Genomic DNA, 15,694 nt, shown 5'->3' on the forward strand with positions numbered 1-15,694 from the left:
ACAAAGTTGCAGTGGAATTATGGGTACAAATCCCTTTCTTGCAGATGTTAAATTGTTGTCATTATTTCTAACAAAGTGCCCCATATGCCTTTTCTTGATGTAAAAGCCATGATGGTGCAGTGGTTAAATGCACGTTAGGTGTGAACATGCTTGCAATGGAGTGTGAGTTCAAATCCCACTCTTGCATATATTAAACTGTTGTCTTTATATCCAACAAAGTGCCACAAATGCCACTGCTCAGTGTGAAAGCCATGATGGTGCAGTGGCTAGACACACGTTTACACAGTTGAGGACATGGTTGCAGTGGAGTTACAGGTTCAATCCTGTGTGTAACTTTAATTCATTTATTGTAAAATCCCAAGTCTGATACAGCTGAATAGTGAAATATAAGTTCCTGCACATGTTCATACATGAGATCTGTGGCTCAGAGGTAAGAGCGCTGCCTCATGGTTTCAGAGGTTGCTGGTTCAAGTCCAGCCAGATCTCCGTGATATGAGTGAATGGTCTGGTGTGAGTGAGAAGGTGTGGGCGATCATGGTGTCCTCCCCGAGTTCCAGCACAATGTCCAGCAGGGGTTATACTTCTGTCTGAAAAAAATAAAATTTGCTATAAATTTTTTCAACCTCCATCCCTTCCCCACCTACTTAGGTTACCATCATTTGCTTTTCAAAGGGGGCCTCTTTCAAAAACAAGATGATAGTAACCTATACATTTACAAGCCAACAACACAGATTTAAATGTTATAAGCATTACCTGTGCATCAGCAGATGTCCATCATTACAGTCAATGTCTGACCACATGTCCCAGCACTCTGTTTCTGTTGGCTACTGTAGATGTCACGGTTCAAACACCTCCCTTAATCTGCAGGGAAAGACAAAAACACAGACGTTACTTCATATTGTTCTTGTAAAAATCCAGGTGACTCAAGGTTTTTGAGTTCTGTTTGCCTGCTTTAACTCTACATTGGGTCGGTCAGTATTTTGATTCAGTTTGTTTGCCCAGGCTGCTGTGGTGGATGTTAAGTGCGATACACAATTATCTCACTTCCTCAGGCATTTGGATTCCTCCATTCCACTCTGTCTCCTAACATTCCTCCATGTGCCAAAAAGGATTGTGGGAAATCTGATAAGAATACATGTCAGACTGCCTGAGGTTTTTATCCCTGAGATAACACCTGTGTTTTCTGAGACTGCAGCATCCTGTTGTGCAACAAGGCTAGACTTGAGCTTATGTGTTCATGTATTGTCAGGCTTTTCATTCAAACTAGCTGAAAGTGATGGCTTTCCCGTTCTGTGCCTGTGGTGACGACAAAAGGCATGGTTTTTATAGCGTTTTCAGACAGTCAGGGGTATGTTTAGATGTGTGATATGTTCCAATCTGCTGAGAGCTCTTTGTTTTTTCTTTCTTTTGGTATGTATTGTGTCATCATTATGCTGGCAGACATACACATATCGCTTAGTGCTTCAGTGAAAGATTAATCGCCACTCACACGGCCCAAATTCTGGACTTTGGGGGAATTAAAGGCAGGTGAAAATATCATATTTCCGTGTAATTCCATAGACCTTATACGTCAGAGGATCAAGCGTGCAGCCATCTTTAAAAAAATCTGTCTTTGAACTTAAATTTTTGCAGAAGCACTATAGCCTCACTGTTGAAGAGTAATTAGCTGTTGAAGTTAATGTACTTATTGTTAAAAGATAACAAGCACAGTGCTGAAAAGGGGTGGGGCTACATAAGGTCTATATTAAGACATGAAACATACGTTCAAATTTCTGACCCAGTCTTTGGGCAGTGAGAGTGGAGACAGGTGAAACTGATTTGTCTGCTGTTTTTTATTGCTTTAATAAAACTAATAATGAGTAATAATTGACATAGTTGCAATTTGTTCATCATGAGTTGATCTAAATTTAACTTTTAATAATATTTTGAATTATACTTTACATATCAATTAGTTTTTTTATCCTCAAATTTGATTGACTAGTGTCACTAATCTCAGTCAGGGCATTAGAGGTGAGTAATTTTTCAGTGACTCTTTCTACAATTATATTATTGCGCCAGTAGGTGGCACCAAGTGACTTTATTAGTCTTTATGAGTGAATCATGGAATCGTTCATTCAGGAATGAAACAAGTGATTGCCTTTAAATGTGACTCATTGAATCACTGAGTCAACCGATTCATTCAAATACACTGATTTGTTTAACAACAAAAGTGACTGCCTAAGAGTAACTCATTAAATCATTTGTTTAATCGATTCATTTCAAAAACATGGATTCATTCAGGAACAAACTTTGTTGTTGTACTGATATTCTTACAGGCAGTGAGTTTAAAATGATAAATTTGCTTTCTCAGGTTTTTAAATAATTGAGAACATATGGATCTCATCTCAACAACAGCTGCAATGCTCTGTTTTCGAGCCAGAAATAACAATACAGAAGACTAACCAGAAAGGGTCACTTTGTATAGTAATTTTTGAACCTGTCAGTAATTGGGTTTGTCTGGGCAGAAGGCCATACTGCCTAAAAGATGTGCTGCTGATTTGATCAATTTACATGAAAATTCATGAAAAACATCAACCATAATATATTTTCTGATACATGTAAACACATCATTGTAGTTCTATCTTAAGTGCAGTGTTAATTTTTGCATGTACAGGTAATAAAATGTGCCCCTGATATTCTTTGTGTTAACTAAACAAACACTGCAGAATCTAATCACAGAATTCTATCACTGTTAAGTTATTTTAAAACAGTAATTGCTAAAGGTGTACTTTTCTATTACCTTTTAGCGTCCCCATAATACAATGCATTAATGTATTGATACTTTAATACTGTATGATATTAAATTTTATATTGTTGGTAATATTTCAAGATGAACAATAATTGGACTGAATCACACTTTTCTTCACATTGTGAATGGATTGTATACAAAAAGTGAGCAATAACGCTTCAACAAAACTTGCAACAGACATGCTTGTGACTGGCTACAATACTTAACGCTGCAAAATCACACTGTAAATAGAAACCTTTGCCTTCTATTATCAATGTTGAAAAAGGCTTAATGTTTTTTTGTGGAAACTGATAGGCTACAATTTCCAGGATTATTTGATGAACAGAAAGATCAAAAGAACAGCAATTATTTTAAATAGAAATATACTGTAGCATTTTCTTTTACTGTAACTTTATAAAAGCATCTATTATTGTATTATTATTATTATTATTATTATTATTTTTATTTAACTTTATGGGTATCTTTAACTTCATATGAACAACATATGTCATATGAACAACCAGGACTTAAGCATACACGATCTGCAAGCTCTGTTAGTTTAGGCTAATTCACTAAAAAGAACCATTTGAATCAGTCGTTCGGGAATCGGACTACTAATCGGACAAACTAAGTTACTCTAGTTACTTTGCACTGTAAGTTTATCGGTTGTTATCTAACTTATACAGTCTGTAGTTGTAACATTTGTCATTTTCAACAAAACTGATTATCGGTTCATAATTCCACTTAGGAACGCCTGGTTACCAACAAGAAGACCCTAACAACGCCTGGAGCAGACTGTCATTCACAAAAGTAAACAATGACAGTCTGACAAATACACTGCGATTAAATGGAACAGAGTTAAGTGACTCACCTGTAAGTAGGCTACATTTCCACTTGAAGCTTGTCTACTTGCATGCATTATAAAGCCACACGTCTGGTTAAAAATGTCTATTTTTACAATAAAATGTTTTTAAAACGACTCCGTTTTGTTCATAGCGATTATCTCAATCTCCGAAGATCGATCTTTTTGCTCTATGGCAGTTTTTCCTGCGCTGCTGTCACCGAGGGCGCGCCCTTGCGGAAGATGCACGGCACAACAATTTTGCAGTTCAAATTGAATGTGATGAGAGTAAAATATGATTGTATTCCCCAAATAATGTCAATTGTCACTGTTTGTATCACTGTGATTATCTGTGTTTGTGCATTTTCAGAGACTCTTTCTGGTGTTTACGCCAGTAGGAGCCGTGACTCATAACTCATAATAAACATTATGATTCAAAATGATTCACTCAGCCGATTTCTTTCACAACACTGAATCATTCAGGAATGGAACAACACTGAAATTGTTTTAGACAATTAGTCATATGAATGCAGTTTGCTTGTAATAATAACCCTCACATATACAGTGCAAGTCAAGGATTAATCCATGTTCAAATCTGCTGTTGTTTACGGTGAAATAATATCTGTGAGATCTTAGCTTTACTTGGACACAAATTTTAAAAAACTTATACATATCCAGTATACCATTTATGTATTTTTCTTTTATTTATTGTTTTATATACAAAATATGTTTTTGTATACAGTATTTGTATTTTCGGCATTTTGTATTCCTTATTTTCTGTTTAATTAGTGTGTTTAGCCATTATCGCCACCATGGCTTTCACACTGAACATTGTGTTTTTGGCAGCTTTGTTGGATATGATGTTTATTATGAGTTTAAAAGTTGTTGGATTTGAGCCAGTACTTTCATGTTGGCAAACAATTATCTTTTGCGCCACTTAATTGCTGAATATACTATACATTAAAACAAAAGCTTGTTATTTGGGGATTTGAACCTACACTGGAGCTGTGATTTGATGTGTTAAAGACCTGGTGTTAACCACCACTCCAACTGCTCTCCTGCAAATGCTGTGTCATTTTTTAGGACAAATTGCAGCGTTTTGGTTTGTTATTTAAAGAAAAGTTTTCTTCTTTGAACATAGACATTGATATTGGAAGACAAATTGATTACCTTTTGTGCCACTGAATTGCTGAGCAGTTGCTCATGGTTGTAGAAGTGTGTTTATGATCTTAAGTGAAGTAAAAAAAAAAGGCACTTTACACTTGGGATTTGAACCACTGATGTGTTGGGGCTTGGCTTTATTAAAGACCCACTGTTAACCACCACACCAACAGGTCTTACATATGGACTGCTGACAATTTTTTTTAAAGAAAATTCAAGCCTTTATCCTTTGCTTTATATAAAGGAAACTTTAAATGTCATGGGATTTGAACCAAGATGTTTGTATTGGAAGGCAAACAATTGTTTTTCACCACTCAATCGTCAAATTTGTTGTGTGTACTTGTAGAAGTATATTGTGTATGAATTTAAGCTAGATGAAAAAGAAAAGTTGTACAGCTGTGGGATTTGAGCTTATACTTGCATTGTGGTTTTGTTTGTCAAAGACCTGCAGTTAACCACAACACCAGATGGCCTTTTGCAAGTGGAGTAAACAAAACTTTGGGGTGAAGACACAATTCTTTATGTTTTGTTTTATATTAAAGAAACTTTAAAAGTTATGGAATTTCACCCAAGCTTTAAATGTTGGAAGGCAAAAGATTATCCTTTACACCACTGAATTGCTCAGCAAAAAGAACTTAGGCTAGGGTAATTAAAAAAAAGCTAATTTATGGGATTTGAATGTATGCTTGTGTTGTTGTTTCTTTTTTTGATCAAAGACCTGTTATTAACCACCACACCAGCTGGTCTTTTAGGAAAGCTGTTGACATTTTTTATTTTATGAAAACTCTTTGTTTTTATATAATGAAACCTTTAAACATTATGGGATTTGAACTAAGACATCCAGGTTGGAAGGCAAACAATTATTCGGTGCGCCACTGAATTGCTGCATGCCACTATCTACTTGTGCAAATATATGTATATGAACTTGGGTTAGGTTAAACTGAAAGACTGATATCTGTGGGATTTGAACCTATGTTTGTGTTGTGGCTTTGTTTGTCAAACTCCTGCTGTTAACCACAACACCAACCAGCCACTCTCTTCAGAAAAGGCACAATTTTTTAGGGATAAAACAGAAGCCTGTATGACTTTGTTTTACATAAAACTTTAAAAGTTACATAAAGAAGCTTTTAAAATTGAAAGGCAAAATTACTCTTTGTGCCAGCGAATTGTTCCGCAATGTAATGGTACTTGTATATATGTATGGACTGGGGGAAAAAACTAATCTGCTTGATTTGAATCTATGTTTATGTACTTATATTATTTAACAAAAACCTGCAATTAACCACCACACCAACCGGTCTCTCATAAAGTATTAGGGCAGTTTCAGTATGTGATGTTTAATATGAAAAAAGAAAAGATATGAGTGGCAGAACTCTGAAAACTTAAAACTATAAAAAAAACTAAAAATAAATATACATCAAAATCAGCATTTGTGTCTTGATTGATGTTGGCACACGAGTCTCTGCCATCTCAAAGAGAAGTATCTTCTTCTTGCCCGTCTCAACAGCACTATTTTAAAGATTAAACTGAACTTTCAAGAATGCCACCTTGAGGTGCAAATAAAAAAATAATCCATCAGTTTGTTTTAATTCAGCATGACCCTTTATTTTTTAGAAACGAACACAAAGGTGGTGACACAATAACACACTGATTAATGGTTAAAATCTTGTGGCATAACAAAGGCGACGACAACGTAATGTAATGTAATGTAAAGAGTAAAAACATTAAACAATGAAGCAGTAATTTGCATGATTCATTCATACAGTGCATTCTGGGAAACAGAGTCCAACAAATTGGAGCTGTAAAAAGTCTAACTGAATACTTGGTAGCAGCAAACAATACTATTCCAGAAGTCCAGCTACAAAATATCTCTCTTCAGGTGTATTACTTGCTCAGGTGCAACCAAATACAGCGCCATCATGTGTTTGACCGGTGCATTGCCCACTGGGGGAGGTGAGATCAGTCAATGTCTGAATCAGGGGTGTCATACTCAGTTCCTGGAGGACTGCAGCCCTGCAGAGTTTAGTTCCAATCCTGCTCCAACCCAAATATCATGTAGTTTTCAAATAAGCCTTTAGGACTTGATTAGCTGGATCAGGTGTGTTTAATTAGGGTTGAAGATAAACTCTGCAGGGCTGTGGCCCTCCATGAACTCCAGGAGTTTGACTCCCCTGGTCTAATTAAACTGCCCCCTCTAACAAACACTTGGATGTTAACCCCTTGTTTGCAAGAATGCTGAAAAAATGTTCTTCCAAACCTAGATTCAATGAAAAGTGAATCACTTTCTTATGACTGAATGACAGTGTGGTGTGTAAAACCATTTATCAAATATCAAATTATTTTCAAAAAGTTTGTCAAGCCATCTAGTTGAATGACTGGTTTGTCTTCAGGCCTTGCTGAAGTTGATAGTTATGGTGCTTTTTTGTTTCCCTTTTTGTATCTCTATCCATCTAAATGACCAAGAGAGAAAGCCAACCATTTTTCCTCAGTATCACACCCTATTTTCCCACGAAAATCGATTGATTTTGTCTGGCTATTAATCATTTAAAGTATCATTCAATGACAACTGGAAGGTCCTTGCCTCCCCTGACAGGATTGATTGATGTGTTTTGAAGCCAATAGGAGGTTCAATGTCAAACTTTTAACTTGATAGTAAATGTCAGATCAAACATTAGCCTCACAGAAAGCTAATAGTCAGAGATGTGGATTTTTATTGTGACATTCATCCTCTCATGAAGATAAATGGAAATTTTTATCTTAGCAGGCGTTTAAGTTATAAAACTCATTATATCAATGGACAAACATTATGGGCAAATTGCTCTCATGAATTGTAATGTCTAGTCGTGAAAAAGGGTTTCTGTGTTTGCTGCTTGGATCTAATGAGATTTCCAGAGGGTTACTGCTAACATCATTCGCATTCTGCCTGCATGTCTTTATAGTGGTAGTGTTTAGACAATGTTCAGCACTCTTTCATAGCACTCTTAATATTTCTTCATTGTATAGTTTTTATAATGTGTGCCAATGTACTGGAATAACTGGCTACATTAGCAAAAAAGAACATTTTTGATGATGTTTTAAAAAGTAGTCAGCTCCAATAGGGTAACCAATGTGACCAATCAGAATCAAGTATTCTAACCATTTTAATTACTCATTGAAAATAAGCTTCATATTTTACATAATTTTAAAACCCTTGACTAAAAGTAAGGTTTTAAAGGAGAGAAAATGGAATGTACTGTGCTGTACTATGCTAACTGTAATATAACAGTTGCTCTTTGACTTCCTGAACCCCTTACCGTGTCTTGACCTCTCACCCATCATGGTGTGACGGCACCATCAGCAGAACGAATAACATGCAGACAACTTGCTACAATGATGTACTTTTAATGCAGAGGGATGTGAAGGAAGTGCACTTTGCATGAAGGGCACTGCTGTTGATTCGTTTTCATGCCAGCCTTCGCCACAGAGTCTGTGTGAACGATGACTTCTCCATATGGGCGGATAAATTGAAATGAGCTCCAACAAAATATAGTGTTGCAAACTTTCTTGGATGCACCTATCTGCTTCACAGCGGCCGTGTGCCGACCATCTCTGCATTTTAATCTCATACCCAGTGGGTGGAAGGAAACTTTAGTGCACGAATGAAATATGAACAGTGCAGCGTGTGCAGGGTTGCGGGGGGTATGAAGATGGTAGCATATTTTATTTCAGTTAGCGGAGACCCGACAACCCCGTGCATTTCTAGCTGGGTTGCTGTGATATACGGGCAATTGAATCCTCATCCACACAAGTTTATTTGCTGGATCGCAGGTCACAATTCATCAGACATGCACTCACCTCTATATGTGGCCTCTCAAAGCCGTCCCACACTATCTGCGAGACTCATTGGCGATGTATTGATTAAACATATGAAATTTGAATAAATGAGTCATAGCATCTGTATGGAGCTTTTGTAGACACCCAAAGCACTTTACATGCAAATGAGACTCACCTCACCACCACTGCCCACATGTGCGCACTGCAAACACATGAATATGGATGAGCAGACAATTTTAAGATATACAAAGCTCATCACAGGTAGATGCAGAATTCGTACAGAGTGTTGTGTACCACTCAGCTATGGCCGAAGTAATGATCTTGTAGCAGCATGCTTACTTTTTGTTAGTTGCATGGCAAAATCTAGGTGTATAAGAGACTGTGAACTTTTGAAACCACCTGAAATATGTCTCCATTGATATTCAAATTGACATTGTTGTTGCTTTTCATTAGAAAATATTGCTTGTTCTTCCAACAGAGACATGGCGGGCATGTCTGTCAGCTTTTCTGATATTGATCAATAGCATGAAAATGAATGCACAGTCAGTCGTTGATGTTTGAGATGGGTTTTTCAGGCAGAGGGTGGCCAGACACAGGTGATGGGCATCTTTCCACTGTTTGACTGAAGCGATGGGGAAGGAATTTAATTACAGCAGTGTTCACATTGGAGAAAAGAGTCACCAGCATTGGAAAAGTGACAAGAGACCGACAGATTCAGAGGGACTGAGTGCATATGTTTGACAGAAAAAATACAGGTAGCCAGATGCAATCAAGTGCCGTCATGCTTTCATGTACAGAAACGCTAGTTCTACACTGTTGATTGTTGAAGCTTTTTGCATAAAAAATACAGAAATCATATTAATGTGTGGCATACGGGCTCATATGTTATGGAATGTTTGTTGCCAGGCGATATATTCCGAAAAAACATTTTCAGTTTGCACCAACATCAGTCAGTCCCTACAGCGTTTAGGATTGTTTTACAGTGCTTGGGCATAATATCCCTAAAGCTGCATAATGATTCATAAAACAGAGAATCTCAGCTGGTTTTGCTGCAGGACCCACATTTTTACTTTGGATATCAAACGGCAAACCAACACTTTAACAGAACTGATTGTTGCACAAAAGAAAAGAAAAATTAAATGTATTTATATTACCAGGAACTTAACAGACACAACAATATGCATTATTAGGATAAGCTAAAAAGGTACAGATGTATGTTTATGCCTGTTTGATAAGATAAACAATCTTTGACATCAACAACAACAACTGGGAAGCATTTTCCCCCTTTTAAAGTTGCAATGAAGCAAAAGTAGCGACAGATCTGTTTTTCTGAATTTGCGAAAAAGGTAACATTTCAGCATAGGAACCAATTCTTACTATTAACTAGTTGCTTATTAGCATGCCTATTATTGGCTGTTTATTAGTACCTATAAAGCACATATCCTGCATGACCATATTCTATATCCCTAATACTACCAATACCTAAACTTAACAACTACATAACTATCTATTAATAAGCAGCAAATAGGAGTTTATTGGGGCAAAAGTCCTAGTTATGGTTTGTTAATGGCGAGAACTGGACCTTAAAGTAAAGTGTAACCGTGAAGAAAAAAAAAGGTAGGGCAGGGACTTGATTCTATCTACTAGTTGTTGATTTTGAGATGTGGTCATTGCATTCAAAAATATAAAAAATCATGAAATTTTAAATAAAAAAAAGGCAAAATAAATAACGTAAAAAAAAAAAAAGTAAATCAAACATCATTAAACTTTATGCCAGTTTAGATTAACATAACGTAAAAAACATAACGTAAAAAAAAAAAAAACATCTTTAACATGCATTTACAAAATAGACTTTAAAAGATTATTTTGCTGTCATTACTATCCATGACTATATGATACTTTGCATTTTAGTGCTTGTATTTAGCCTTCTTGTTTCCTGATGTCCACAACCCATCAAAACAGACTGGCAACCACCACCAATTAAAAACCACTGATATCAAACAAGTGTTGTGCTTCGTATGCTGTCTTACGACACATTATATACTCGTCTACTCAATCATAGATGCACTCTTTGTGAGAATACCTATTTTAGATCTCACCACACAAGAAAACGGTAATTAGATTATTAAACAGCCAATTCTGTCAGAGACATGCAAACATAATGATGCAATCAGAACTTGAACATGGTCTGCGCCACAATCAATTTTTTCTCATGAAACATGCATTTGCCAGAGCGTCACGCATTTATTAGGAAATTAAGCATTGCTCCACACACGATGAAATCCATTTTGAAAAGGAACCTGGGCTGGTAACTGATTCCAAAGCAGACACTACTTGTGAGTCAAACCCATGTTTTGGTGCTGAAAAGAAACGGATCAATAGATTTAGAGGGGTTGTGTTTGGTAGAGACCGAAGCAGTGGAGGGCAGTGCTGCTCTATCACCGATACAGAAATTGACAGTGGATGTGTAAAAAAAAAAGCTGTGTGTTTTCCAATTTTTCATCCACGCCTCATGAAATGGTACTTTTGGAAATTGAGCAGCACAAGGTATTCAGCATGACTTTAGACAGTCTCAGAAGTCTAAGTGTTCTTACTCAGCTCAGTCTGTTTCTTAGCTCTACCTTTTGGGCCATTTCTGGTGAATTTGATAATGATTGCGTCTCCGTTCCTCCAGATGGGCGCAGACAGCATGTTGATATTTTTATCATATTTATTTCTAAGCTGTTCAGTTTTCTGTGTGGGCCGTGGATGGCAGATCTCATTGCTGTCTGCAGCGTCTCTGTTCAGTTGAGCTGTTTGGTTTCTCTGTTTACTCGACGGGAGCCTTTGCCGGATCTGTTGTCTTTTCACAGATGTTTACTTAGACAGATAGGACAAAGCACAACCAACTAATAATGCTAATTGCTTCCATCTGCTCCCCCGCAGCTGTCAATAGCCATTTTAGTCAATCCCAGCAACAAACGTTCACCCTGCATTCTTATTAGCCGGCCCGCACTGCGTCTGCAGCTGGAGAGAATTCTGCCGGAATGTTCCGGAATTAAAAGGTTCGGAAGAAAACGAGTTTGTAGATTGGAACAGAGGAACTAGGTTTAACATTTCAAAAGAACCAGTCAGACCACTATGTGGAAAATCCTTGCTGTTACGATGACCTTGCGCTCAAGGCTAAAAGGCAAGAAATCACTCAAAAGGGGCAGATGCTTTTAGCACCTATTGTGAGGTGGCATTTTTGTGAAGAGGTTTTAAAATCGCCATCTCACTCTAACCTTCCTCCAAGAGAGCCCAGAGACAAATGCTGAAAGGTCAGGGGAACGCACGAGTTGTGGAGGAGAACGTTTTCTCGTTAACTGAGAGAAGCGATACAGTCCAATGAGATGAAATGTAATAAAGGTGGCAATTGAACCCTCTGGCACTCTGAGACAGGAGGAGGTTAAAGCCGGAGTCTTTGTTTTTCTGCAAGATGACGGTTGTAAAAATGCTCTAGTGTTATTGAAGCAGGAAAAGAAATAGTAAAGGTCTGGTTTAGAGGGGTGAACGTGAAGGTTGAGGCCGTATACAATCAGATTAGAGGTTGGTGCACATAACTGAGTGAGATTGTATTCTTTCATAGACAGCTGTGTTGAAAATGGTTTATTTGGAATAGTTTTGAAAGTTGTGTGAATGGGCTTTGTGGGAGCAAGCACTGCAGAGCTCTTTTGCCGCAATTTCTGTTTCTATGGAAACCGCAACTTCTCTGACTTCCCCATTAGGCTAATTCAAAGCAAGGTAGAGACACAAAATGAAAGACAGAAAATCTTTTTCATAATAAAGTTTATTCTATATTACAAATAGTATTTTGTTCTTGACTGCAAAATAGGAATGCATTATATTTACATACACAGGTATACAATTAATTATAACAAAGTTAGAGAAGCTTGCCTTTCCGCTGGTCTCTCTCTTTCTCGCCTCCCATCAGGATAACTCTATCTTGCATCAAATCTGGAAATATTAAAAAGTCTTTTCGAACAGGTCTGTGTAATGCCTGTTGTAACACTGAGCTAAAAGGACTTTTTAGTTCTTATAAAATGTTTAAGGTGGAAACTTTATCAGGTATTTTGGGCGTAAAGGAAAGGGGTCGTCTTTTCAAACGTACATGAGAGATGAAACATGAAACACAGGATCAAAGTCATGAGGGAATCCAGGAACATTTCAGCTTTCCAATCAATCATCATCAGCTCGTTTAAAACCTCTGTGGATTTTATAAATGAGTTCCCAGAAGAAATAATGAAACACTTTCTAGTGTCAATTCTGAACTCATTTGCAAGATTTGTTATTCATTACCAAATATCAGTGTTGAAAGATTTACTAAAACAATAATAAAAATGAAAATACCTAACGTGGTGACAGTGGTATTTTATTGGTTTATCTCATTAGAATCATTAGCCAGGGGCAGCTGTGTACCTGAAATCCTGAAATACCTCGAAACAATCCTCTGTTACTAAGCTACACCGAAAAACAACACAAGGGAGCCCAAAGCAATCACACATACAGAGACAATATCCAAAACAACATTAAAAAATAATTTGGTGTAATGCTAATGGAATCCTGAAAACATTAGGTTGCATCAAAATGATTCAAATGTACAGAAAAAAAGCAGCAATATAATATACGGACAGATATGGAGAACAACAACTGAACACATTCAGGGAATCAACTCTTTAGAGTTGCACATTAAAGACGTACAGAAAAAAACACAAATGTAATGTGTTGTGATTGTATGTTAGGTGTGACTGGACTGGCATGTGAGGTCGTGGTCACATTTGCTCAGCGTTGAACGACAACTCTCAGATGGACGGCCTTCGAGAAAGGCGATCCACCTGACAGGAAGAGCAAAGGAGTCTGATGAAAGTCTAACAAGAGTTTGGTATGGTTTAGAAATCCCTAGTAGTATTAGATAAATTGATAGCAAGGCAGTTCATTTCATATCATCCAAATAGGTCAGCATGCAAGGGTATATACTATATCTGCTTAAGGTTTCACCTTAGTCTTATTAGCATCTAACACATTCACAAAACATGGTCATGGCAATTGAATGGAAGGGCAGGATAAAGGTTCCACCTTAACAGAGGTTGCAATTTTGAAGATGACAGCCACTTTTTCCATCTCGTTCTTCCAAGCAAAAGAAAGAAAAGAACACATCCACATCATCAATTGCAAGGCTTATTTTTTTCTGTTTTCCTTTTTTCTTTTTTTTTTGAAGTTTAAATTGAAATACATGCGCTGAAAAAGCCAATAAAGCACCCAAGGTGGACCTGGGCAGATTCTCCACACATTCACATCACCACATAGGGTACGCTGTCAAGGGGAAAGAGGGGTTCAGAGGACAGAGGAAAGGTGGGCAGCTAAATTGTTTCTTTCCCTTTGTCAAAGTTACATCCAATACTAGTCACGTCCTCGTCATGCCATCCGTTTGCTTTTGGAGTAGTTAAGCCCAGGTAAGATTTTTCTCTCAAGGCCGCCAGCAACACTTAAACTACAGCAAGCCCTTAAACTTCAGATCGGGATTTCTTTCCGCCTTCCCAGTTGTGCAATAACCGAACACGGACACGCAAGGGTAAGTACGGCCTCTGTGCTGTGCACAGAATAATGGACAGAAACAAATATGAGGCTGCAGACAGAGCGATAGATTCATTCTGCAGGTCATAAAACAAACAATGCCTTGTGTTCGCTTTCTCAGGGGTAATTTATTCGCTTTGCTCTTTTTTAAATTGGGCTCCTTTGGTTTTCTGCTGACCAACTTTGTCCACATGTGGGTTTTTCTAGAGGCTTCCAGAGTCTTCGTTTGGGTGGGACCCTGTGGCAGTTTCAACAACACGCCATTTCCCCCTTTAACAGCTAATTCTGAGTAGGATATTTTGTAATTAAAGTCCCCCTACTGGATGTGTGAACTGAGACACCTATTGAATGTGCTTTTTTTGTTGTTAAGATTACTTCGTCCTCTTGCAGCACAGCGAAGGTCCTGGCAACCTCGCTGGAGTACAGAGAGAAGGCGTCGCTCTCTGGAAGAGGTGTGTGTGTGCTTGCTTCTAAGGGGGTCGAACCTTGGCTTCTCCTCCACTCATCTAGATAAGAGAGGATAAATTCAGATGTGCACAAGCCAGATAAATGCCGAAATGAAGGCTGGGGGTGAAGTGGTGAAGATGTGGGTATCCCACAAGCCGACAGGTCTCGTCTTTTAGTTTCACTGTCAAGTAAGGTCCTGGAAGAAACGAAAGAATTGAAGCACTAACTTGCTGCGTCCTGCTTAACGCCGAGGGTTTAAACAAACCTCACTGTCTTCAAAGTGATAATAAGCAGTCGGGATTCTCAAGGCTTGATTGTTCTCTTATCAAAGCATATAAATGATCTTGCATGTCCCGTAAATCCAGTGTCCTCGAGGTGTTTTGTGTCTTTTGAAATGGCCCGAATGGACTGCATTCTTCCGATGCATGCAGTACCAGTTTTTTTGTCTCGCGTTTCAGTGTTTAATAAAGGTACTACAATGAACTGGACTCTATATTAGTGTGGTACACTACCCTAGTCATAAAAGTCAGAACAAATTGACACCAAACATCGTGGTTTCTGCTTATCAGCTTAACTTTGAAGGCAACAGAAATGTTTTTTTTTTCTTTTCCAGTCAGGGAGAAGGATGGAGGATGCAGTGATGTGGAACTTTTAGGCAGCCACCCCTCCTCTACACAGCAGAGCCGGATGGCCACCCACTCTACTGCATCATGGGTAATGTAGTCCTTGGCACCCTCCAGTTCCCATCTCTACTCTTCTATGAAGCAGAGCTAATATGATGCAAACGCTTGTTTTTGTGGGAAGATTGCAAACAGAAGAGATGAAATAGATGGACAGGTCTTCACTCAGGCACGGCTCGGTTTCTGATGGATCTCCCAGTGCACTCTGGGAAATGCGGTCCTCAGCTCTCCAGGCTCATGAAGGCGACCACCTGCTCCAGCTTATAGGCCAGTCTCTGTTTCCTGGCACCATCATCCTGCTCCAGCGCAGACACAATCTGCCAGAGGAAGATGACACATCAGTTACACATGCCTCCAAATAACCACATATTCCTCTCATCTGCACTTTTCATT

At 38.1% G+C, this 15,694-nt stretch overlaps 1 protein-coding gene and 1 long non-coding RNA gene across 5 annotated transcripts in view; both read right to left on the reverse strand.

Moving 5' to 3' along the window:
• Positions 1 to 328: 328 nt before the first annotated feature.
• Positions 329 to 3,826, reverse strand: LOC109074856. Its single transcript, XR_002015104.2, has 3 exons — positions 3,639 to 3,826; positions 754 to 861; positions 329 to 587 (listed from the first exon to the last, which is right to left on the reverse strand). It is a non-coding gene; the product is annotated as an uncharacterized LOC109074856 (long non-coding RNA).
• Positions 3,827 to 12,372: 8,546 nt separating this feature from the next.
• LOC109084906 (plexin-A4) overlaps positions 12,373 to 15,694 on the reverse strand; it is a 202,418-nt gene continuing 199,096 nt past the window's right edge. For all 4 annotated transcript variants that reach the window (XM_042722756.1, XM_042722757.1, XM_042722759.1 and 1 more), the window contains exon 32: positions 12,373 to 15,618. In XM_042722756.1, coding sequence (XP_042578690.1) covers positions 15,523 to 15,618 — 96 coding nt within the window. In that variant the 3' untranslated portion in view covers positions 12,373 to 15,522. The remainder of the gene's footprint in view (positions 15,619 to 15,694) is intronic.

This window comes from Cyprinus carpio, chromosome B4, assembly GCF_018340385.1.
Source record: "Cyprinus carpio isolate SPL01 chromosome B4, ASM1834038v1, whole genome shotgun sequence".
Taxonomy (NCBI): Eukaryota; Metazoa; Chordata; class Actinopteri; order Cypriniformes; family Cyprinidae; genus Cyprinus; species Cyprinus carpio.